Raw genomic sequence first — 24,050 nt, 5'->3', positions numbered from 1 at the left:
TTTCGACTTACTTACGGTCAAGTGGATGAAATACAACCACGAACAAGGTCTTTTTTAGATGACATGGCTTTCCACTTAAAAAACGCTCACTACAATTATCGCCAGGTTGGGGAACACATTTGTAAAATTAGCTCAGCTGAAAATAAACGCGGTAGGTCTTTCGAAGTAGCGCACTACTTTATTATCAAAGTACGAGAGAGAAAAAAAAGATGCTGCCATAACTATTACTAGAAACATAATAAGTCAGGTGGTGATACCATCTGTACAAACTGTCATAATAAATACAGATTTCCCCCATAAAATCATGAACTTCAACATTGAGAAGAAATAAAAACCATTCGTAATGTAAATGCATTATCTGTAATAACTCGAGATTGGAGCCTGATGTGATTTGGTTGACTACGTTGGTGGTGACATACAGAATCTCAACAACTGCAGCTCAAAATCAATACTGATACATCTAATCTAGTCAATTGAATATTTTCAGATATGTTTCTAAGGCAAATCTAACCGCACGACTGTTTTGGATGAACCAAAGTCCAAGAAGAAAAGATAGATTCTTAACATTTTTAGGATTGCTGTCTTCAATGTATGATGAATTATGTGTTCAAATTCAGATGATGCAATTAACGATATTTTGTACCAGATGTCATAAAGGGAGTCTATTTTTGACACAACTCATAATGTTATAGGCCACATATCGAACATTAACTGTAGATGAATCAGTATTCATGATAGATATACAAATACATAATTACATCTTAATTGAGACTTCACATCTAATTACAAGTCTTATGAGTAATTAAAATCTTCACGATGCAGATGATTCCACAGCATCGACATGTTTGTTTTTATATCGTAGGTCATAAAATGACATCATAAATCTAGATTATTTTCATGTTAAACGGATTAAATTTTAAAATTCAAGTTAGTTTTTCCTGTCGTATCGATGATTCTAAAATAACGAAAGGCGATACATTCCTTTTGTTGTGAGTTGAGAGCTGACTGGTATATTGATTCGTTGTTCTCCATCTGCACGGGAGAGCTATGTAAAACAATGTTATGGTTTGCAGTCGGCTTTTATCACGGTAAGAGCTGCTGACCTACTCTGGCAGCAGCTCATCTCAAAAACCCCGATGAGTTTTATTTCGCAATCTCGGCCTTTTTGCAATTTTTCTATCATTCTGACATTGTTGGTTTTGCTGGCGCAATGTTATTGGCAGATCGAGAGATTGTCTCTCTCAAGCGAGTGCTAAAAATGACATTACAGGACACTATTGTTTCACTGTAACTTGGATGGTGTTTGGTATTAGTTAAGAGGCTATCTAGTATTGTAACTACTTTTAAGATCCGAAGTGAGTACCGTAGCCAAGCTGGCATTCATATTTCATATAAAAAGGACGTGTTCATCCAAGACGAAAATCTCACAACGATTCGTTCAAGAGAGTCTGCTTGAAGGCCCATTTTAGTTTCTTACACATGTAATTGTACAATCTTAATGCTGACATGCATGCAAAAAAACCCTAACGGCCAACACAAGCGCCCGACCACCAAACGACCAACTGCACTTGAAAGATGATAGACACCCAGCGACTGGTCTCACTTGACTGCACAAACAATAAGTTCATTGACGAGACAGGTCACAGAGACCCTCTCGTGTAAAGAAAAAATGAAAATTGTTCCTCTAGCGGGTTCGAACCCGGAACCCTCGCCACGTGATCCTTTCCGTCTTACCCACTAAGCCATGAAGCCGTTGTTGTAAACGACCATATTTTGCAGTTTTTCATTTCATGTTCAAGCTTGACAGAATGGCGTCTTTTGTGTCATCTGTACCATATTCAGTTTCAAAGTTAAAATTTGCCCTTTTACAATATTGGTAAAGTGAATTCATAAGATACATAATCAGGAGATGAACATGTCACCCTCTGATGATTATAGGAGCTCGCAGTTATTTATTGGTTTTTTTGTTTTAGATGTAAAACAATTTCCCGCTTTGCTAGTTTTAAAACGCCTGTATAGAGGAACGTGGCCCATATTATACGAACATATTTTTTAAAGCATATTAACTCAACTCAAAATGTAATGGAATAAATACCACATTGGCCTCGGCACAACCTTGTCTGAGGTCTGGAGAGTGTACCACTCGATGCGGAGATTCATATCCGAATTGATTAGACAAACATATCCAAGTATAAAACTCAACCCGAAGCCATCTAATTCACGGGATGTTCAAGCTAAATCGTGCTATTTCTGTCTATCGGTGACTTGAAATGACGAAAAAAGATCTCTCGAAAGATAATATAATTAGCTATATCGCTTTTTTCAATGGAGTCAATATCTCTTTAATCCACTTTTGAGACAGCACGCCGAGAGCATATGCCTTTCCCTTAATTAACAATATCTTAAGAAGTATTCCAACTCGCATTGTCTGTGACACTAAACGAATCTGCTAAAGCCGATAAGCGCACAACTGGCTGATAGAGGATTATAACGCAATCAGGTTTTTTTCCATTTAATAATCCAAAACATTGGCTTAGCAGTCGTCGCTCAAAGCACCAACGAGACTGGCTAGCTTCATTGTTATAATTTCTTATAAGCGATGTTACAACATTCACTCGCAACGATACTACATGCATAATAAGTCAGGTTACCAATCCGGACCTAAAATGATAGTCCACAGTGGGTTGGAGATGATGTGCTGAAGTTACGCAACCTACCTACCTACTTTTGATATAGGGGTTTGGAACTACATGTACTTTATTTTTCTAACCAACCCCGTCCCTTGGTCTCACCCTGACCTCGAAGAGATAACCTGACGCGTACGTGCCCATCATCCCCATTCGCGAACATCTAGTGAATGCCGCAAAAATTTCCGCTCCACAGCAATAGCGAGCGAAGTTAACAAATCAAACTAGACGTCAAGCTATGCTGAGGTAAGATCTTCTCAAACATAATGCTGTTGGGCATCTTCCATATCAGATGAGAGGAAAAAGACTATCTTGTCACAACAATTTGCATGGTGAATGGCGAAGTGTTGAAGATGTGTTGCGTTTGAAAAAAGAGAAATATGCGTATGATCGGGTTTACATAGGATTCACTCGGTCACTTGTCACGTTTCACCTGTCACTTGTCACGTTTCGCCTTTCACTTGTCACGAATATGGTTGTTTATTGACTGAGGCTTGAAAACTTGACAAAGCGAGAAAGTGACACTGCGCATCCACTTGAAATGAAAATGTTAAGAGATGACAGATCAAACTACCTAATACTCTGCTAAGCTCTGCCGGAAAACTGTATTCCGCCACATGATGTCGTCTGGTGTCTCCTTAGCACTGAGATACAAACCAAGACGTTACGCCCCCATAAAGATGTTTATGGCTAAGTTTGGATATTCATTGCCGTTCATAAGTTCAAAAAGTTCATGTCTAATGGGCTATTTCCCGGGCCACGAACGAGGCGTCTGGTCGAAGCTTATCCCAAGCCACCAGGGGTATCGCAATCTGCCGTTCTTCAACAGGAGTTCACGAACAACGCACGTTTGATAAGCGGGAAGGTTTGATAAGGGTGAAGGTTGTTTGTCTTAAATGTATCTACTCATGTGCAAATTAAAATGCGCACCATTGGGACAGAATAGACGATGACTTGAAAAACATTATGATGGCTTCTTTGGGTTTTTTTAGCGTTATCCCTGAGAAAGAGATCAGCTCTCATTGCCTGGTGACGAGCGATAAAAACCGACTGGTGTCGACAAACTGTCAGATGATTCAAAGATATAGACTTGATTTTCTCCGGGACCTTGGCGTAGTAATACATAATCCTGAAAACATCGACACAACGAAACAGCTTGCATGATAGTCGAGAGGTCTCAGCTAACATAGGCGAATATATACCCAATGTAACATTCAGACACGAACATACTCAAAAAGCGGTGATGATGATTTTACTGTCGAAGAAATTACGCATCTACAGTGTTTAAGCCAGCGGCGTGAAGAGCAGTCTTACTGACGGGCAACAGAATTCCACTTTCATGACACGGTCCATCATCATGACTACGGAGGATAAGAACTATCATGTCTTGATTAGAAATTCCACCCTGTCTTCCCGTAACTTAGATACCTGCTTTATTAAAGAATATTTTGGCAATTTTATCGCATTGTAATGTGAGAAACGCACTTGGCGTTCGTCGATGTTGTTGGTTTCAAGGAAGGTATAAAAGCACCATGCAAGAACCGATGACATCACAAATATAAAACGGAACCGATATTCACAAAATTGATCAGTTCGTATCTGGTGAAATTTCGATATTGACGAGAGCAACAGACGTCAGTTAGTTAAACAAAACCGATCGTGTCGTCACGTTCTGGGAGAAATAACATTTTGTCATTTGTAATTTATAATTTGTGAAATTTGCGAACCATCGTCGTTGTGGGTATTGTGTGACAGGTCCAGTGTCCGATGTCAGAATGTTGATGATGTCACCAATATTACGAATGTTATCATCACACCGCCCTTTAGGTTCAAACGCTGTCCGAGATAGCCCGAGAAATGTTTCATTGTGTACTCGACACGATAATGTAGGAGGATTAGACTATGAGAGTCACATAAAAGGCGATAAGCCCTCTGTATGATTACTGGTAATATACACTCCCTTTAAAAAACCATACTCGCATTGTATCATATAAATGACATAACGGGATTGTCATGTGTCATGTTGATTTGCTCGAAAATTATTCTTTAGCGTCCAGTTAAGATCAGTTAGGTCGACTGATATAAAGGACAAGTACTACACTACTGAAAATAAGCACTTTTGAGTTTTTGAAACAACCTTTGGTTGTTATGATGATCAGCCAACACCAACATATACATTCCGTAAAGGTTTTTCAGAGAAACGTGTGAACTGAGTTCTTTCATTTTCCAGAAAAACATCAGGGCTCAGTTGTCCAAAACAAGTTTTGTCACTAACGCTGACGTTTACTAAACTTGGAGTTAAGTCTAAAGGTGTTAACTGAAGGAGATAACGCATAGGTAAGTGAACGCCAGCGTTAGTGACAAAGTTGTTTTGAACCACCGGGTCGTGGGGTGTATAAGTGTTGGCGTGTGTTTGGGGGCAGACCTGTGTTGGCTGAATAACCGTAGAAGGCTTTTCAAAAGCACAAAAAACATTCATGTGGAAGAGTGTAACTCATTGGTGGTTAAGATGTTAACTTGAATATTGAAGAAACTTGTAACGAGTGTATGTGTGCATGTATTTGTCCACGAAACTGAATATCTTGACTCAGAATGTTATCAGACTCTCGTCGTGATTTTCAAACTTGGTTTTACATGTTTAGATGGAGCGGAATTGTTAAAGATATAAAAACAGGCCTTTCGAATCTTCTCAAAGCCTACATCGTCACGAGCTCAGTTTTCACATCCATTGTTCGCTGCCTGTCAATCACTGGCATTATCTGATATCGAAAAAGAATCAATATCCTTTTATTTGAAAAATATGTGTTGATAATTGTTAATTAGAGAACGAATCGAAAACGAATAATACTGTAAACACTCAATTTTTTGAGTTTTTCTTTAGCGGATTTCGAAAATAATCTCAATTCGCCAATTAAAACAAAATCGCAAAAATATATATTTTTTAAATCATCAAAGAATATTTTTCATTCGTTAAAATGAATTTCTTAAAAATTCAATTCTTTTCAGAAACTTTCAAGGTGCAGAACGTTTACGGCTGACATTTTTTTTAAAATGCGATTGTCGCATGTTCTGTTCTGTTTTGGTTTATTGGAGAGAAAGTTCTGGAAATAAAAAAACACGTTGAAAGACTCGATATTTTGTCGACAGAAAATGTTTTTAGCTCATCCAAACTGAATCATACTTGATGGAATTAATCTGCCAATAAGAGAAAAAGGCTATACTTAATAACTTAAAGGATTTAAAAGATTTTCAATAATTGTTGCCTGATTTTCCCAATTCTTAAAGCTGACATGCATGCATAAACACGTCCGAGTTAGAAAACACAAACGCCCGACCACTTAACTGCCCACTGGAAACATGACAGACACCCAGCCACTGGTCACATTTGACTTTCATTGACGAGACAGGTCACAGAGACGCTCTCAGGTGAAGAAAAAATGAAAAAAAATCCTCGAGCGGGTTCGAACGCGGAACGCTCGACACTTGATCATTGCCGTCTTACCCACTATGCCATGAAGCCGTTGTTTTAATTGAACATATATTTCATTTCAGGTGCAACCTTAACAGAATGCGTCATTCGTGCCATCTGTACCATTTTCAGTTTCAAAGTGGACTTTAAAATATGCCCTTTTACTCTATTGGCAAAGTGAATTCATAAGATATATGATCAGTAGATGAACATGACACCCTCTAATGATTATTTGAGCACGCAGCTATTTTTCGAGTTTTAAAGATGCAAAACAATTTCCCGCTTTGCTAGTATTAAAACCATGCGGGTAATGAGGAACTGTCTGATGAGGTGGCATTCGATTGCGAACCATGATCACACCGGGTCGAAATGGCCACTTGGTGAATACGGTAGCGCCACTGCGGCCTGCAGGTAGTCTATCGAGTGTGTTTAAAACATGGCCGACAGGGCGTTAGTGTCTTCTAACTTGGCCGTTAGGGTTTTTATGCATGTCAGCTTTAAGAAGAGTATTATGTCAATGTTTCAGACCTGGCAAGAACTAAATGTTAGGGGTGCACATTTATTAACTGCGACAATCAGGAGAAGAGCAGACGATTATTGATAAAACCTGGATATCATTTCAATAGATTTTGAAATTTTTCGATAATATCGTTCTCTTGTTTTTTTTTAATTCTTGAGAACAGTATAATGTTATACCTCAAAAAAGACTGCCAACGGAAATGTTTTGACGTGCGTCGTACGTTCCCAGTTTTTGCGAACAATCTCGGTTCGTGAGTGAGAAGCACGAAAATTATCTTTGACAAAAAGAGTAAAAAATTCGTTATCCGTCAAATAAACCGTTCAATATGAGATTTGTAGAAGTTTCCACCCATTAAAATGATATGGAGGCGCGAAAGCAACTAATTTGGGGAAGGTATCCAGACAGGTTTTAAGCCGATTTCTTGTGTCACTTGACGCGCATGCGTGATATGTTACCGTAAGTTTGAATCTGACTTTGCGATTGTGCGTGATCGCACCCAAGCCATGAAGATCACCCCTGGACAAGCTAGTCGCAGCGTCTCAGGCTTACAATAGGTAACAAGTTACAACACTACGTTACTCTTAGAGAAGCAGCTAATGTTTCCGGTATTAAGGTAGCATCGCCATCGAGACTGAGGCGTTTCCGAGTGAGTTAGGAAAGGGGACAATGTCGATCTTATCATGCGCAGTGGCTCCTTCCTTGTACGACCTCGTCTACAGGTCCTCGGGTGATTTCGTCTTCACACAATTAAAAAGAGCAAAAACCCTGCCTCAGAGGTAACATTTGTATGTGACATCACGAACATAGGCTGATTTGCTGAGAGATAAAGTTACAAGGATTACCAGCAAAGACCGATTGATTCAAACCCAAACCTCGAAAGAACTGGATAATCTGGTGTAATCTATAATCTCGTCAAATTTGGATTTGAAATTAGAAGAAGTATCATGGTGTTCATGAAATATCGTTTTCATCATCGTGTATACCCCCCTTCCCCCCCCCCCCCTACATGGCGCCATCACACTCTCTCCTCTAACTCTCCAGGAACCAGATGTGTCATCGGGCATGTCATGGTATGTTCCATTTCCGCTGGCCCACAGACATGCATCCTCGCCACACCTATACCATTAACCAGGCGTAAATAACTCTATTGGCCTATCACGCCTTTACAATTCGTAAATGGATGAGGGTAATACAGCGACAATTCGGCTAATGTAATTCCACCTAAAGATATATCACTATAAGGTATCATCATTAGCAGTAATGTACTCTAGTCTCGCCCATCTAAGACCTGGATATGGGAGCCAAGGCTCGGTAGATATTATTCGCATTGTCAATCGATGCCTTTCAACATTGTTCAATCGGGATGAAAAATGGGGTGGGCCTGCCCCACCGAGACACCGACCTGCTATCAGCGAAGGACGCTGAAGAGTGACTTGAATATGAAGAGTGACCTTAGTTACAATTTGTCATATGCATCGAGGGCACGCGTGTCGCACCGAACTGTATACGCCAATATGGTTGGAAACTCTCCCATACGGATGGTGCACGACAAAAAATCCCTAAATGTTTTTAAGTGTGTACGGTACATTATTGTTGTCAAAACGACAGCACAATTAAGCAGACGTGAATAAATGATATCGTGAAGAGACTACATACGTACCTATGTGTTATTGATAAATGATTTGAGTGACAGGATCATCCAGTAAGCAGGTTCATGAAAAGATAAGATGAAGAACGATGCGTTAAAGAAAATCTATACATTAAAAGGAATATTGATAATATCATAGCCACGACATATCGGTATTTATGCGTTTCGGAGAATCATTGTCGTTGACATTGTCAGAAAAGCACATTGGGGAATATTGATGTTCGAGGTTAGTGTCAGCTCCTGGCATTTTGTGGTCGTGAGTTCGATTCTCGGTCGAAATATGTCTTCGAGTCATAGAGATGGCGATCGACTCTCCCTAGCCAGCAGGACACCTGCCCTCTCTCCCTCGGCTCGTGTTTTTCATATCGTTCTGGCCAAAGGTACTCAGTTGAATTCAGGAATGTGACCAGATCACATTTACTGAACGAGAGCGGTTTTACACTAGATTCACCTCAGGGTATGCCTGACAAATGCCCTCTCACAGTGTCAACTTAAGCCGGTCACCTATGACACCATGCCTGCCGTGTATATATTACGGTGACAGGAGGGATACCAAGTTACTGTCCCTGACAACCTTTCAGGAGAACCATTTGCGGGAGAGTTCAAGTAGTTGACACGGGACAAGAGTAATATGGTCAACATCACGTGACAAACCGGTTTAAAACCTCGTGATCTGAATTCAAATTCCCATTGGTCACTTTAATGGCGTGTCGCGAAACCTGGCCAATCAGACTGCAATCTCAAGATGAGGATATGACGAAGATGGATCAGGGAATTCTGCGTGACTCGGAATCGAAATAAAAAGATAGGATTGAGTGGGTATTAAGTTACAGGTCTATGGAGGATGATACAGTCTGGCCCATGGGTGAGATTTTATTGTCAATGGTCTGGCTTGCGTGGACATTATTGATTGCAATAATTGAATATGTTATCATGTTCTTGGACGGAAGAATGTGTTATGTCCAAGTGGTGTCTGTCCCTTTGGACAAATGGCGTCGGCCGGGATGTTCAAAACAAGCTAGTCTCAAGTACATGCGTTCACTGGGCTGAACTGAAGGCGAGGACACCAAGTAAAACAAAGGATACTTTGCCCCTTACCTTGCAGTTAAAAGAATTCAGGCCAAGCCGAATACACCGTCTATTGTCTTCAAACAAAGCCCGCTCGCACCTATCTGAATACCCATTGTTCCACAGTCTTACCAAGTGTTATCAGGGCAAGTCTTGACAACACCGAACAGATTTCATGGGAGTCGACAGGCAACGACGAATAAACGCATTAGATACGACAACACAGTGCATATTTCCGAAACTGATGTGATCCAGCCGGGACAGAGACTAACTTTATTTTTGGCTGTTGTCGTGCAAACTTTATCAAGTGGGTTTCGCATCACCTTGAATGGCTTCAAAGGATGAATGACGAAGTAGGTACGTATTTTATGGGCTTTTCAGTCTCGCGTTGTATTAGTTAACTCGTGAAAATTGAAACATGACAAGTGATAATATGAACCCTATATAACTCAAGCCATCACACATATGAAGCCGGTGTGCAAGGGATAGTAGTCCTAGGGCTGATAGTCCGTGTAACAATAGCCCGCATTGCTAAATGTTTTGGTTAGGGTTAGCGGTACAATAGATCATGCTGCTTAATTGGTCAAATACAATGCTACCGGACTATGACTCCAGGGGGACTATATCCGCTGTCACACCGGGTCATGTGCATGATGGCTGTAAGGTTTACACCGTACTTAGGTTCCAATTCGATTTTCGGCCAAACTTCCTTCACCAAATTGGCGCCGAGCTAAAACTACTTGACCAAATCGAAATATCTCGGTCTCATTCGATCTCCAGAAAGTTTCTTAATCTTCTGGTCCTTGAAATATGCTCGGCCATTTTTCAAACCAACCAATACCACTTTGAAAAACAAAGCCAAAAAGCACAACTTTCTCCTTCAGAAAGTTATAATCCTTCAGTTCGGAAAAGGAAATTTTATTGAAAATTTGAAAATGACGCATGAGTGATGTTGTTCAAATCAAAACAATACCTAGACTTGAAATGGCTTGCGTCTAACTCTCCGTTGAGACGATTTGTATCATAACGTTTTCCCAATATTGGTTTTTAAGTTAGGTTTATCAGTTTCCCCCCGGAGATGTGTGTGTTATCGAAAATATTTCCATGGTTTTGTATTCTGCGTTCGCATAATCTTCATGTCGCCTTGCGAGAGAAGGGGACAGTCTGCCCCGAGTTGTCTGTGTTACGGGGTGAGATTTATCAATTCACATAGGCGTTTTCATAAGTAAATGTCACAGTCGCTTTTCTTCATTGGAGGCCTTTGGCGATTTTCCATCGAATACACACAAAACCCTATTGCCACTGAGTTCTAATTGAACGAAACTGCATCCAAAAAATATTGCTTTTTGAAAAAGATATTCAACTTCAAAAGTACCGAGACTATTTTTCAACACTCAGTATACATGCCATTAAAACAAATATGATATTGATATTGCCAACCATAAACTGAATAGGGGATGCTATCTTCTAATAAATGAAATCACTCTTAGATTTATGGATACACCCGGAGGTAGTGAAAAACCATTAACAAATGGCTGCTAGGTCAGTTGATGGCACTTCGAATTTCAAACTCGATTGAAACAGTGATTTGCCTAAAATGTCCCGAAGCGAAACAAAAAGTCATGCAGCGATGCTGGGTTTATCCTTCCAGAGGAAACCTTTGGGTCGTTTCTATACACTCACACAAAGTACTGCTGAAGTTTGACCTTGTACGGGAGAATGCGGTGGTCAGAAAGTCGTTGACCAATCAGAGTCCGTGTCTTATTCTGATCCACAGCCATCTTAGCCAATGACAGCCATGGTCCTTCTGCTTCCAACAAGGCTTCCTGAACAGTTTCAAAAAATGAAGAAAATGCACAAAAAAACGTTCTCCCGTGATTTTGCGAGATTCATTACGAGATCCTGATGACTATGATATGGTTTCCGGCTGCTTCATCCGGTAATCGGAACCCAGCAGCTTTGATAATGTCTGCTACGCGCCATGATACTGCCTGTGCTACCAACACATTTAGACAATGAATGAATGGCACAATAAACAAACCCCACGTGATTTTTGCGCGAATCTTGACGGGAACTTGATGACCATTTCATTTGGTTTCTTTCTCCTCCTGTATTCAGCTTCGTCCGGTAATTGGAACATGATGGCTTACCAGGGACACACCATCTATCATCATTTATCAGTTGGGGAGCTTTTTTCAGAGAATGAGAAGTTGCCATTCTGTGAAACAAAACTCGTTGGCTCGAAATCACACCAACGACTCTTCAAAGGTATGAGATATTTTGGTTTTGCAGTAAACAAATATTTCCAATAGAACCGTGACTTCTCTAAACAGAATAATTCAAAAGTCGTTTTGCAAGACTTCCGGTGGAACCGTGATTTCTCCAACAAGGACACTTTTAGAATGTTTTTGAAGTCAAAACGGCTTCCTACAGGACTGTGACTGCTCCAGACATGATAGTTTTTAAAATATTTGAAAGCCATGAACAGGACACTCTTCTATATAACGGAGCCCTGTGGTCTACCTGAAGTCTAACACAACTTGCTGCAGGATTATGACACAGCCAGACCATGACCAAGTTGTCAAAAGCTATCAACGAGAGAGATGATTTGTCACAATGGTCATAAATAATTGACATGCATGATGTGAGTGCTATATTGTTTAGACGTCTCAATCAACAGTGCACTTCAACATCAACTGTGATAACGTATACAAAATTAATACTCCTGTGAATTGGGACATTTTGAAAATGTTTGATTATTAAAGATCAGATTTCAAATTTTCGTTCAAAATTTAAAATTTGAATTTGTAGTAAGGTTAGGTTCGATAAACATCACAAAAGATTTATCCTCAATACCTCAATTTTCCTCAGTAAAAAAAGAAAGGAATAGGCCTTATTTAGTTCATCACGTGAGTAATTGACATCATGTCCGGAAATGGATTTGTCATGACTTAAGAAATGTCAACCCCGTTCCCGTCCCTTGTTTCTCCATTGAAATACGTCTCTATAAACAAAGGACTTCATCCGATAACTCCTGCTACTGTCAGTGTTGATCAAAGACTGCTCATACGTTTACCAGAACGAAGAGCGTGACTTACTGCTGCAAAGAACTTGTACACAAGTAAATAAAGTCACGAGCCAACTACAGCTACAGCCTGGAGATGTGTTCTGATAGAAAACAACGAAAGTTTGCGACATTCTAATAGAACAATTCAAATTAGCCCAGTAACTGATTCGCGGTGGGTATCAGTTTGCCAAAGAACAAAACGCGCTTACTTGGAGAAGAAATAACGAGACAAAAGAAACAGACAAAAGATTAGTTTATTTTGAGGGGTGTTTGGCCGGCATTTATTATTTTGATCCGATTGCACCCCTCCGACACTGTAATGGGATGGTCTTGTTTCTATTGTGTTGCAAAGGTAAGCCAATACCTTTACCCACTGTGTAATTGTTCAAAATAAGATTTCTCACTAACGCTGGCTTCAACTTGGCTTAGTGTCATCTCTTAAGTCAATTAGACTTAACGCCGAGTTAGGTCAACACCAGTGTTATTGAAAACTTGTTTGAACAACCGAGCCCCGACACCAGTGTTATTGAAAACTTGATTGAACAACCGAGCCCCGACACCAGTGTTATTGAAAACTTGATTGAACAACCGAGCCCCGACACCAGTGTTATTGAAAACTTGATTGAACAACCGAGCCCCGACACCAGTGTTATTGAAAACTTGATTGAACAACCGAGCCCCGACACCAGTGTTATTGAAAACTTGTTTGAACAACCGAGCCCCGACACCAGTGTTATTGAAAATTTGTTTGAACAACCGAGCCCCGACTAAGATCTTATACCAAAGGCCAAGACAGAGCGGCGTGGTGTCATCAACTGCCTCTCCTCTGAGAAACACTGACTCGTTCTGCGCTCTCTGTTCACACGGCGAAAGTAAAGTGATAGGCGAAAGTGATATACAATCGTTTGATATGATTCATTATATAACTTGTGTAATACATCACAGTGTAATTAACTTCCCAGGGTTAAAGCATCGAAATAAGAGCCATGGGGGATATACAACTGGCTTCAGTCCATGGAATCGACATCTTTTCTAAGACCTTTTCTAGACAGATGCATAGCCTAAAAACCTTAAGGATGTTAACCCAAGCTTTCTATACGGTGCCTCCGTGTATAGTTCTCATTTATACAGTCATATCATGCAGTAGCTGCAACACATCACCCTCGACGGAAATCCTAATAAGATTTTTAGTAAAAGAGCAAGTTAATACACTTTGTGCTTTCTTTACCATCTTAGAATAGAAGATGATGAAGAATTGTGAAGAGTGTTCACGTGTACAGTCAAATAACACGAAATAAGATCTGAGGAAAGATTCGCCGGATAATCAATCATCTGGCGATTTTCGATCCAAGTAACCACTTTTCTATTATATTTCTATCATTTCCAATAAAAGCAATAACTTTTTCCCGTTTTGTGACATTCTTGTTTGTTTACCATTATCCCACATAGCAATAACAACAATAATCAATTATGTATTTAATAATTTACGTACTGTTAGGTTCAAAGGAAGAACAACATTGCGGTTTGCATTCACACTGAGTCGCATTATGAATTAATTACCAATTGCACTACGTCAAGAGGAAATAACGTTATTTCCTTTTGATTAGATTTGTTGTCAACATTAGCAATTGTGTGTAAAAAGTTAATGTTACATATTGCACTGACTTTAGACTTGTCAGAGAGAACTTTCCCTTAAGTTCCGCTTGTTTTATAATTGTGTCTTCAGCAATTCGTAATAGGACACCTCAGACAAATTGAATTTTGCCATGAGAGTTTGGATTTGCGTAATCCATCTGAATCATTGATTGAGAATTGATGTTATAAAACTACTTTTGCACAGAAAAGGTCATCTGATTTCACTTTGATCATCCTGGATCCAACACTTGATAAGCAAACAACAAACAACTCACAAAGCTTTCAAACGAATCTGTTTCGTTGCCGCACCCCAAAATATTTGTTCGGTGGATATCGCTAGAAAATGACAAAGGTAATCTGATCTCTTTTGAAATGAAAATCGTAGTTTTTCGTGCGTGCCACACCCTGAATTACTTGTTTGAGGATGTTCTATTCAATGTATATACCTCCGTGTATCCATTGCAGAGATTGATAAAAGAATAGTCATATTCCTTGGCCTTGTATCTCTGTAAAATAAATATTTAATTGTACTGTTATGTATCGGATGATGTGTTTGATATGAAAGTAGTCCCTGATACCAGATGTACATTATTGATCTTCAGACAAACCATTCCAACCACCGAATTTTACTCGAGCATGTAAGCGTAAGAAAGTTGACGTATATCTGCTTTGACATCGCGTTGGTAAACTATGTACATGTATTATCAAAATAAACATGCTTATCGCTGCATCTAGTCTGAAGCGTTCCATCTATTCATACCCTGACAAGTGAATGTCTCCTGCTAGCCATAAGAAATCGACAAGCTCGACAAATAGACGGGACATCTTGTCTTATTATTTATTTACTAACATCGCCGCTCATTGTCATCATATTGGCTCTGATAACACGGTCGATTGAGTGATGACTGCGCCATAAAAACAACGGCAGCAAATTTGCGAAAATCCCTAGAAAACAGGATTTTTTTCTTCGTTTTTTCACTGAGCCACAGGCGAAAGTGTCCATGCATGGATCTGTGACGGGGATTAATCATCAACGGTCCATCCATGGGCCTATCCATGGATAGATGATGGAGAATCCCCATCATAGATCAATGGATGGAACCCGTGGTCGTATCTACCATGGGGCCCATCTTTGATCAATGGATGGAACCCGTGGTCGTATCTACCATGGGGCCCATCTTTGATCCATGGATGGAACCCGTGGTCGTATCTACCATGGGGCCCATCTTTGATCCATGGATGGAACCCGTAGTCGTATCTAAATGGGGACCATCTTTGATCCATGGATGGAACCCGTGGTCGTATCTAAATGGGGCCCATCTTTGATCAATGGATGGAACCCGTGGTCGTATCTAAATGGGGCCCATCTTTGATCAATGGATGGAACCCGTGGTCGTATCTAAATGGGGCCCATCTTTGATCAATGGATGGAACCCGTGGTCGTATCTAAATGGGGCCCATCTTTGATCAATGGATGGAACCCGTGGTCGTATCTACATGGGGCCCATCTTTGATCCATGGACGGAACCCGTGGTCGTATCTAAATGGGGACCATCTTTGATCCATGGATGGAACCCGTGGTCGTATATAAATGGGGCCCATCTTTGATCCATGGATGGAACCCGTGGTCGTATCTACATGGGGCCCATCTTTGATCCATGGATGGAACCCGTGGTCGTATCTACCATGGGGCCCATCTTTGATCCATGGATGGAACCCGTAGTCGTATCTAAATGGGGACCATCTTTGATCCATGGATGGAACCCGTGGTCGTATCTAAATGGGGCCCATCTTTGATCAATGGATGGAACCCGTGGTCGTACCTACATGGGGCCCATCTTTGATCCATGGATGGAACCCGTGGTCGTATCTAAATGGGGACCATCTTTGATCCATGGATGGAACCCGTGGTCGTATCTAAATGGGGCCCATCTTTGATCCATGGATGGAACCCGTGGTCGTATCTACATGGGGCCCATCTTTGATCCATGGATGGAACCCGTGGTCGTATCTACATGGGGCCCATCTTTGATCCATGGATGGAACCCGTGGTCGTATCTACATGAGGCCCATCTTTGATCCATGGATGGAACCCGTGGTCGTATCTAAATGGGGCCCCATCTTTGATCCATGGATGGAACCCGTGGTCGTATCTACATGGGGCCCATCTTTGATCCATGGATGGAATCCGTTATAGATATTTTGACGGGCTTTCAAAGAATTTCAATTAGAATAGGTGATTCTCCTTATTCTACAGAATTCAGAAGACAGTTACTCAAATGGGTTTGTACTTTGAGGCATTCGTTCATTTGTATGGGAGCCATCGTCAATGAGCCTATGATGGAACTCTCATCCATGGATCTACAAAAGCAGGCGGATAGGCAAACGAGTTTAAAGGTGAAAGTACATTCAAAAATGAAAGTTTATTTCGAATGAATACGCAGTTTGCAGCGTAACAACCGGTAACATTAGTTGGACTTCAATTGCCTGAAGCTAGACGTTACCGACACACGTGAATAAAGTACTGTTAAAAGGTTTGTTGACGAACCCATGTGTCAGCGTTAGAAACCATTGTTTGTTATCTTTCCTTTGCATTAACGATGCCATTTCGTTCACAATGCAGCATTTTCCACGTCTAAAATTTTACATGTATTTGGTTTGTATGTCAAACTTTATTCTAAAAAAGAAAAGAAATTGTTTTAGTGAATTTAGTCACTCCTATTTGCCTGGGGTTTATTTAAACGGGGAACGCCACGTAGCACGAGCGGAATTAATATTTAATTGCGGAAAATATCCCTAAGCTAAGTAAGCATTGTGGGATCCGTTACGGTAATTAAACACGATGTACCAACCCGCTATCTCTTAATGATTTTCACCTCCGATAGAGGTCGCTGTCATGCCAAACTAGGCTCGTCCCCAGCGCATTCTTGGCATGTTCATTTCGTCTATTTGTCCTTGCAGGTGTAATATATGTGGTTGTTCGCCACAGTCCAGTGTTTCCAACACAATAGCCAGCCAGAGAGATAACGTTTTCTAAATATGGGGAAACACCGAAATCATCTATCTTTCAGCGTTCTTTAAACGATGAAGAGAAACACTCGGTCAATAACGAAGACACGCATAACATTGCACCAGTTAAGGGTTATCGACCATCATGAAAGCCTGACGTCAGTTGTAGCGAATGCAACGCTACACCACGTGATACCACGTGATATCTCTGCAGATCTTTCATTTTTCCATTTCGATAAAAGAATTTTTTTTTTAAATCGAGATGTAGGCGTCGTGGCGGTTATCCAACTTATCGAGTAGCGATAACTCTAAACTTTAATCGATTCATATCGAGACGTATTGTTATCCATCTGCTGGTTTCAAATTAATTGTTTTTGTGGCGTGTGATCAGATCAAGAAACGTCAGTTTGTAGGCGTCTGGTGTGAGTGCAGTTATCTCATTACACATTTCAAAGCTGAACCAGGCTAAGAGATGAATCGGTTTTATCTTCAAACGTATTATCCTGGTTACAACCTCAGAGCGACGAATTATTTGTCGGTTTATTTTTTATAATACTTGTACTCAACTTTTCTTTCCTGTAATGTAAACGTTTCAAAGTGTTTTTATCAAGTAGAACATCATTTAAAAGTAGATACCGTGCACTTAGTCGAACAATTCACATTGTCATAAAGTTCGCTTTTCCCTCAACATCAAATAGCTGGCTATTCTTGGATTCTGTTCAAAGCTTAGTTCTCTATAGTTCTCTGTATTGTGACGGAGCAAATATTAGCCTGTTAGAGAAAATATTTTATGAATAAATAGAAAATAAGATATATAGAAAATATATATGGAATATATATTTTCTGCAACAGGCTTATATTTGCTAAATTCGCATCAATTTTGCAAAAAGTTCAATTCTCTAAATGCCATAGACTGACTATTCTTGGTTTATTGTTATAAGTTTGAATAGCAATCATATTTTTGTGGAAACGTTCAAAATGATTTGCCAAGAAAGTTTAGATATTTTTCAATCAAAATTTAAATTTTTGCGATTTTCGCGATCTTAATTTTCGCGAATCAATTTCTAAATATATTCAAATTTTCTCAGTTTTGACTACAAAGTTTCTTCCTGTTTTCCTATGAAAGAATAAATGTTCGCGATCTTTATTTTCGCGAAACAATATTATTCGCGAAATACAACACCCGCGAAAAATTTGCGGGTTCACAGCGTTATTGCGCGAGAGCAAAAGGTGAGTGAGATAGTTGCTCATGCTTCACACGGGATACGTTAGAGGCATTATCGAGCCAACGATGATGTCTGAGAATAAGCGGCTAACTCCCACACGAAAGAGACGCTTCTCTTTCCGGTCCGTTTGTAGGAGGAAAAACACGGAGAGAATTCCTAAGCCTATTAACGTTGGCCTACATATTGAAGCTTTCGTCCTGGCTCACCTATGAAGTTTAAGGAGTATTCATTTTTTGTCTTCCAGTGAAGATAATCTCCGCCTTAAAGGGTGTGTAGCTTCTAATGGTCTTAGGCATAGAAGGAAAATCGTGTTTTAGCCAGACTAGCAAGTCTTTTCCAGCCTTTTGATAAGATAGTAGAACAATGGCGGTTTAGGCCTAAATGCCAGCGGGCTTTGTTTGAAGACAATCGACCATGTATTGAGCTAACTGACAGTTAAGGGGCAGAGGTAGTCTTCATTTTTCAGACAATGCCAAATAAGGCAATTTGAAATTGAATCCCTAGATTTGTTTCGTTCCTTTATGGCGTTTGGTAGTTACGCCCCCAATGCACGCCCCCAAACGCTGTAAAGGCCGTTTGGTAGTTACGCCCCCAATGCACGCCCCCAAACGCTGTAAAGGCCGTTTGGTAGTTACGCCCCCAATGCATGCCCACATACGCTGTAAAGGCCGTTTGGTAGTTACGCCCCCCAATGCACCCCATACGCCCTAAATGCGGTTTGGTAGTTACGCCCCCAATGCATGCTGAAATAACCAATTGAGTTGGTTCCTCTCTATCAGATAAGTATACCAGGAACAACAGGGAATAGATTCCAGGACCTCAGAGATGACACGCGCTCATGTTTCCACTCCGAAAGCCTAAACTCTCGCAGCTCTCCTTGTTATACCAACCGCCTGTGTATAAGAGTGAAATGCGGCAATAAATTTCATCTATCGTTGAAGGATTAGCTCTAATTAACCAGCACTCATGGTCGCTACATTCGGAATGATTTTGAAAACAGTGTTAATGGTCCATTTGTAAACACCGTCTCCGACTGAAAGCTGTTAGTTGGAGAACGTGGTGATGAACGACATCATTTCAATTAATGTCGCCTATAATTCAATTTGAACCTGCATCGACTGAAAACCCGACTGATTTTATGCCCATTTAAAATATCGGATGGGAAGTATTCTTCAACTTTTCTAACCAATGCCCGAGTTCAATTCATGTATAGTCGAGTGGAAGGGCAAGCTTGAAGTGGCGAGGACATTGACAGTCGGACTGATTTTGTGATACGAGGTTTTGCCATATTCGCGAAATCAAAATTCCGACTGGTTTTTTATCTGAGAATGTGAGGACGTGATCATCTATGTTAGCTGATTAACGTCTGGTTCTCGTCTGTCCATTAAAAAGCAACATTCTTTTACCGATCCATTAAACTGTCTTAGAAGCAGCAAATTCTGAATTCGTGGCGACGAATCGACTGGGTCGAGTCATACCAATGGAGCTTTTTGACACAGAGGAATTAGCCCCTTATCATAACAAATACAGACACATTATAAGAATAATGCCATAAGCCACTGTGAGCCTTTGTTCCAGGTGAAACCCATGAATGTTCAGTGGCCAAACAAACTTCTTAAGCAAAGGACCGCCGTCACGACGTGTGATTTTAAAACAAGCGCATAACAGGGCGTTAGCATGCCTGCCGATCAACGCTGTACACACCCGATTACAAAATAGAACTTGAATTACTTATGAACTAAAAGTCATATTCTAAAGTGCCTTTTTGGTTCTTCCTTCAATAGATTTCGGACTGTCTACACTGTGCATTGTCAAGTGTCTCAAAGATGTACAGTCTTAAGAGCATGCTGTACATGCAAGTTTTGTGTCACACAATGATAGGATTAAGAGTTGACACACACGGAACATCTCAATGCTAATAGCTAATAATATCATCGTAATAAGCTGTTGATACGACACCATGGTTATGAAAAGGTCATGGTATCTGTTTAGAGACGGCTTGTCGCCTCGTTTCCTCGTATAGTCATGTTCTAACCACATGATCAGTTGTGACCTCATCCCAATTGACTTCGATTGTCTCCAGTTAATTTGTAAGTGTCTGTTAACTGTTGATTTGGGACCCTTTTTGTGTTCGATCAGGCGTTTAGCGAGTAGTCGGTTCACCTGTACAGCTCTGCCAACAAGGCAATGCTTCCATAATGACATTGTGTAATTCTGCCCATCACCTCGCGGTTAAAAGAATTCAGGCCTGAGCTCATACGTGGTCTATTGTCTTTAAACAAAGCCCGCTCGCACCTACGCCTAAATGACTTCAGGTCTAGCCCAATACATGGTCTATTGTCTTTAAACAAAGCCCGCTCGCACCTGGCCTAAATGACTTCAGGTCTAGCCCAATACACGGTCGATTGTCTTTAAACAAAGCCCGCTCGCACCTCGACCTAAATGACTTCAGGTCTAGCCCAATACACGGTCTATTGTCTTTAAACAAAGCCCGCTCGCACCTAGGCCTAAATGACTTCAGGTCTAGCCCAATACACGGTCTATTGTCTTTAAACAAAGCCCGCTCGCACCTCGGCCTTAATGACTTCAGGTCTAGCCCAATACACGGTCTATTGTCTTTAAACAAAGCCCGCTCGCACCTAGGCCTAAATGACTTCAGGCCTAGCCCAATACACGGTCTATTGTCTTTAAACAAAGCCCGCTCGCACCTCGGCCTAAATGACTTCTGGTCTAGCCCAATACATGGTCTATTGTCTTTAAACAAAGCCCGCTCGCACCGAGGCCTAAATGACTTCTGGTCTAGCCCAATACACGGTCTATTGTCTTTAGACAAAGCCCGCTCGCACCTCGACCTAAATGACTTCAGGTCTAGCCCAATACACGGTCTATTGTCTTTAAACAAAGCCCGCTCGCACCTCGACCTAAATGACTTCAGGTCTAGCCCAATACACGGTCTATTGTCTTTAAACAAAGCCCGCTCGCACCTAGGCCTAAATGACTTCAGGCCTAGCCCAATACACGGTCTATTATCTTTAAACAAAGCCCGCTCGCACCTACGCCTAAATGACTTCAGGTCTAGCCCAATACACGGTCTATTGTCTTTAAACAAAGCCCGCTCGCACCTAGGCCTAAATGACTTCAGGTCTAGCCCAATACACGATCTATTGTCTCTAAACAAAGCCCGCTCGCACCTCGGCCTAAATGACTTCAGGTCTAGCCCAATACACGGTCTATTGTCTTTAAACAAAGCCCGCTCGCACCTCGACCTAAATGACTTCAGGTCTAGCCCAATACACGGTCTATTGTCTTTAAACAAAGCCCGCTCGGACCTCGACCTAAATGACTTCAGGTCTAGCCCAATACACGGTCTATTGTCTTTAAACAAAGCCCGCTCGCACCTCGACCTAAATGACTTCAGGTCTAGCCCAATACACGGTCTATTGTCTTTAAACAAAGCCCGCTCGCACCTGAATTCCCATTGTTCAACTGTCTTATCAGGGCAAATCTTGATAGCCTCAGTGAGATAACACCAGATCTGAGTATCTTTAAGGATTAGATGTCCATTAGGACTGTCATCGAGATCTTAGACCAGGAATAGCCACAGTTAAACTCAACACAGACATGGGCGTCTGGTCTTAAAAGTGTTAAGCAACCTATTGAGAGAAAACATGCACGTAACGACATAAAAAAACACGCATTTAACGAAATGGATTGAAGTCAAAAAAGTTTTTTTAAGTTATTGAGACAGAAATAGAATTGATAAAACTCTCCGTACCTTCTGTGTAGAGACATAACATTGTTACACACACGATAAACAGTGTATTCCACATCTTCCCTTCCGGCCGCCTCCCGATCAACTTTATTCCTGACGAGGAAAACGAAATAAACACAATCGGCAAGTTCCCGAAATGAGTGGTACTCCTGCTAACTATTTGATATTCTCTTTCTAACTCGCAGCCCGATCGCTCGTTAGAGACTGTGCCCTTAACGACGTCACTTATGTGGTCTTTCAATCTCGTGCTCAGATGTAATATTGACTCGGGTGGGCGTGGATGTTCCACAAAAGATTCTCGCTCCTTGAACTCGAAAATGAAAAAACGGTAAAGCCCTGGAGTTCACGTGATGAGCAGGAGTCCTCCCAACTATTGATATTCTCTTTGTAAGTCACAGCCCGGTCGCTCGTGCAAGACTGATTCCCGAAGAACGTAACTTATGTGGTCTTTCAATCTCGTGCTCAGGTGTGATATTGACATGGGTGGGTGTGTATTTAGCACACTCGAACCTCGATACCCGGTGCAGAGATCAAAACTAAAATAAACGCGCAAGTTCCCGTGATGAACGATGATCCTTATTGATATGATCTGTTTGCAACTTGCAGCTCGATTGCTAGTGAATAACACAACTTCTGTGGTCATTCAATCTCGCGCTAAGGGGTGGTAATGATACGGCAGGGCGTGTATTCAAAGCATAAAAAACCAATGTCATGTGTTGAAGTTATCATTACATCAGCGCAACATATTCTAAAACGATCATTATTTTCAATATAAAATGCATTTGCCTTGTTTTATGTCTGCGCAGTAGGTGTGCGCAGTAGGTGGGCGCAATAGGTGTGCGCAGTAGGTGTGCGCAGTAGGTGTGCGCAGTAGGTGTGCGCAGTAGGTGGGCGCAATAGGTGTGCGCAGTAGGTGTGCGCAGTAGGTGTGCGCAGTAGGCGTGCTCAGTAGGTGTGCGCAGTAGGTGCGCGCAGTAGGTGGGCGCAATAGGTGTGCGCAGTGTCGTCCTTCTCTGGGTTTGTATCGAGAAGACAACTAAATCTTTCCATCCAGTTTGGTATTCAATGTAAACAAACACTTTGGAACCTGGTATTGCTAACAACGAGTGGAAAGATCTATATGAATCACAAACAAATTTGGAACAAATTCAATAAACGATTATATTGATCATGTTTTGTTGGTTATCGTTGAGGATGGTTTGTTTGGCGTCCAGGGGTAAAGTATACAGTAAAGTGAACATATAATACAATGAAAACCTCACAAGAAAGCCATAGAGATAAAAACCCCACAGAATTGTCAGATTTAAATGTAAGCTTCAGGATAAATGTGATTTTTCCTGCCCATTATTTGGTCTATTGGAGAAACGACTGAAAAACAGGAGTAGGATTGAAAACAATACTGAGGTGTTCGCCATGTTTGATATAGAAATAGACACATGTGAAGGTATTGGTCCATTTACCCAGGTATAGTGGCGGCCATGTTGAATACGTCACTGTTGAAAGGCAACAACCAATTTGCGACTAAAACTAGTGTCTTTATTATAGAGGGTGTCCTTAATACAGAGGTGTCTGCTAAGGGAGGTTCCACTGTAGTTACTCTCATTTCCCGATTATTAAAAAGATTTCTTCAGCGTCGGCGCCACTTGTCATATAACGTATAAATAAATGAAAACGGAAAAGCTTCCAAAGCAAACATTAAACGTCTCATCCACTTTAGTTAGTGTTGACCCTCATCTATTATAGATGTTACCTCTTTTAGCTCAGGTGCTAGACAATAGAGGGCGAGCTAATGTCCACACTAATAATGATTTATTTGATAAATGACATAAATTGTCGAAATGTCTGCAAAGTGAATAATGACTAGCAACACGCGGCTGTGCTAATCCATCAAGAAAAGGCCGAGCCTTCCCAGGGGACATTCCATTAAAAGTATATTTTCTTTATCCATA

At 40.9% G+C, this 24,050-nt stretch overlaps 1 protein-coding gene across 1 annotated transcript in view; it reads right to left on the bottom strand.

The window, feature by feature from the left end:
• LOC135499134 (uncharacterized) overlaps window positions 1-22,606 on the bottom strand; it is a 54,731-nt gene extending 32,125 nt beyond the window's left edge. Inside the window, exon 1 of the mRNA XM_064789812.1 lies at window positions 22,105-22,606. Coding sequence (XP_064645882.1) covers window positions 22,105-22,159 — 55 coding nt within the window. The 5' untranslated portion in view covers window positions 22,160-22,606. The remainder of the gene's footprint in view (window positions 1-22,104) is intronic.
• Between the last annotated feature and the right edge of the window lie 1,444 nt (window positions 22,607-24,050).

Source organism: Lineus longissimus, chromosome 14, assembly GCF_910592395.1.
Source record: "Lineus longissimus chromosome 14, tnLinLong1.2, whole genome shotgun sequence".
In the NCBI taxonomy this organism is placed as follows: domain Eukaryota; kingdom Metazoa; phylum Nemertea; class Pilidiophora; order Heteronemertea; family Lineidae; genus Lineus; species Lineus longissimus.
This window is presented reverse-complemented; position numbering and strand designations above follow the sequence as displayed.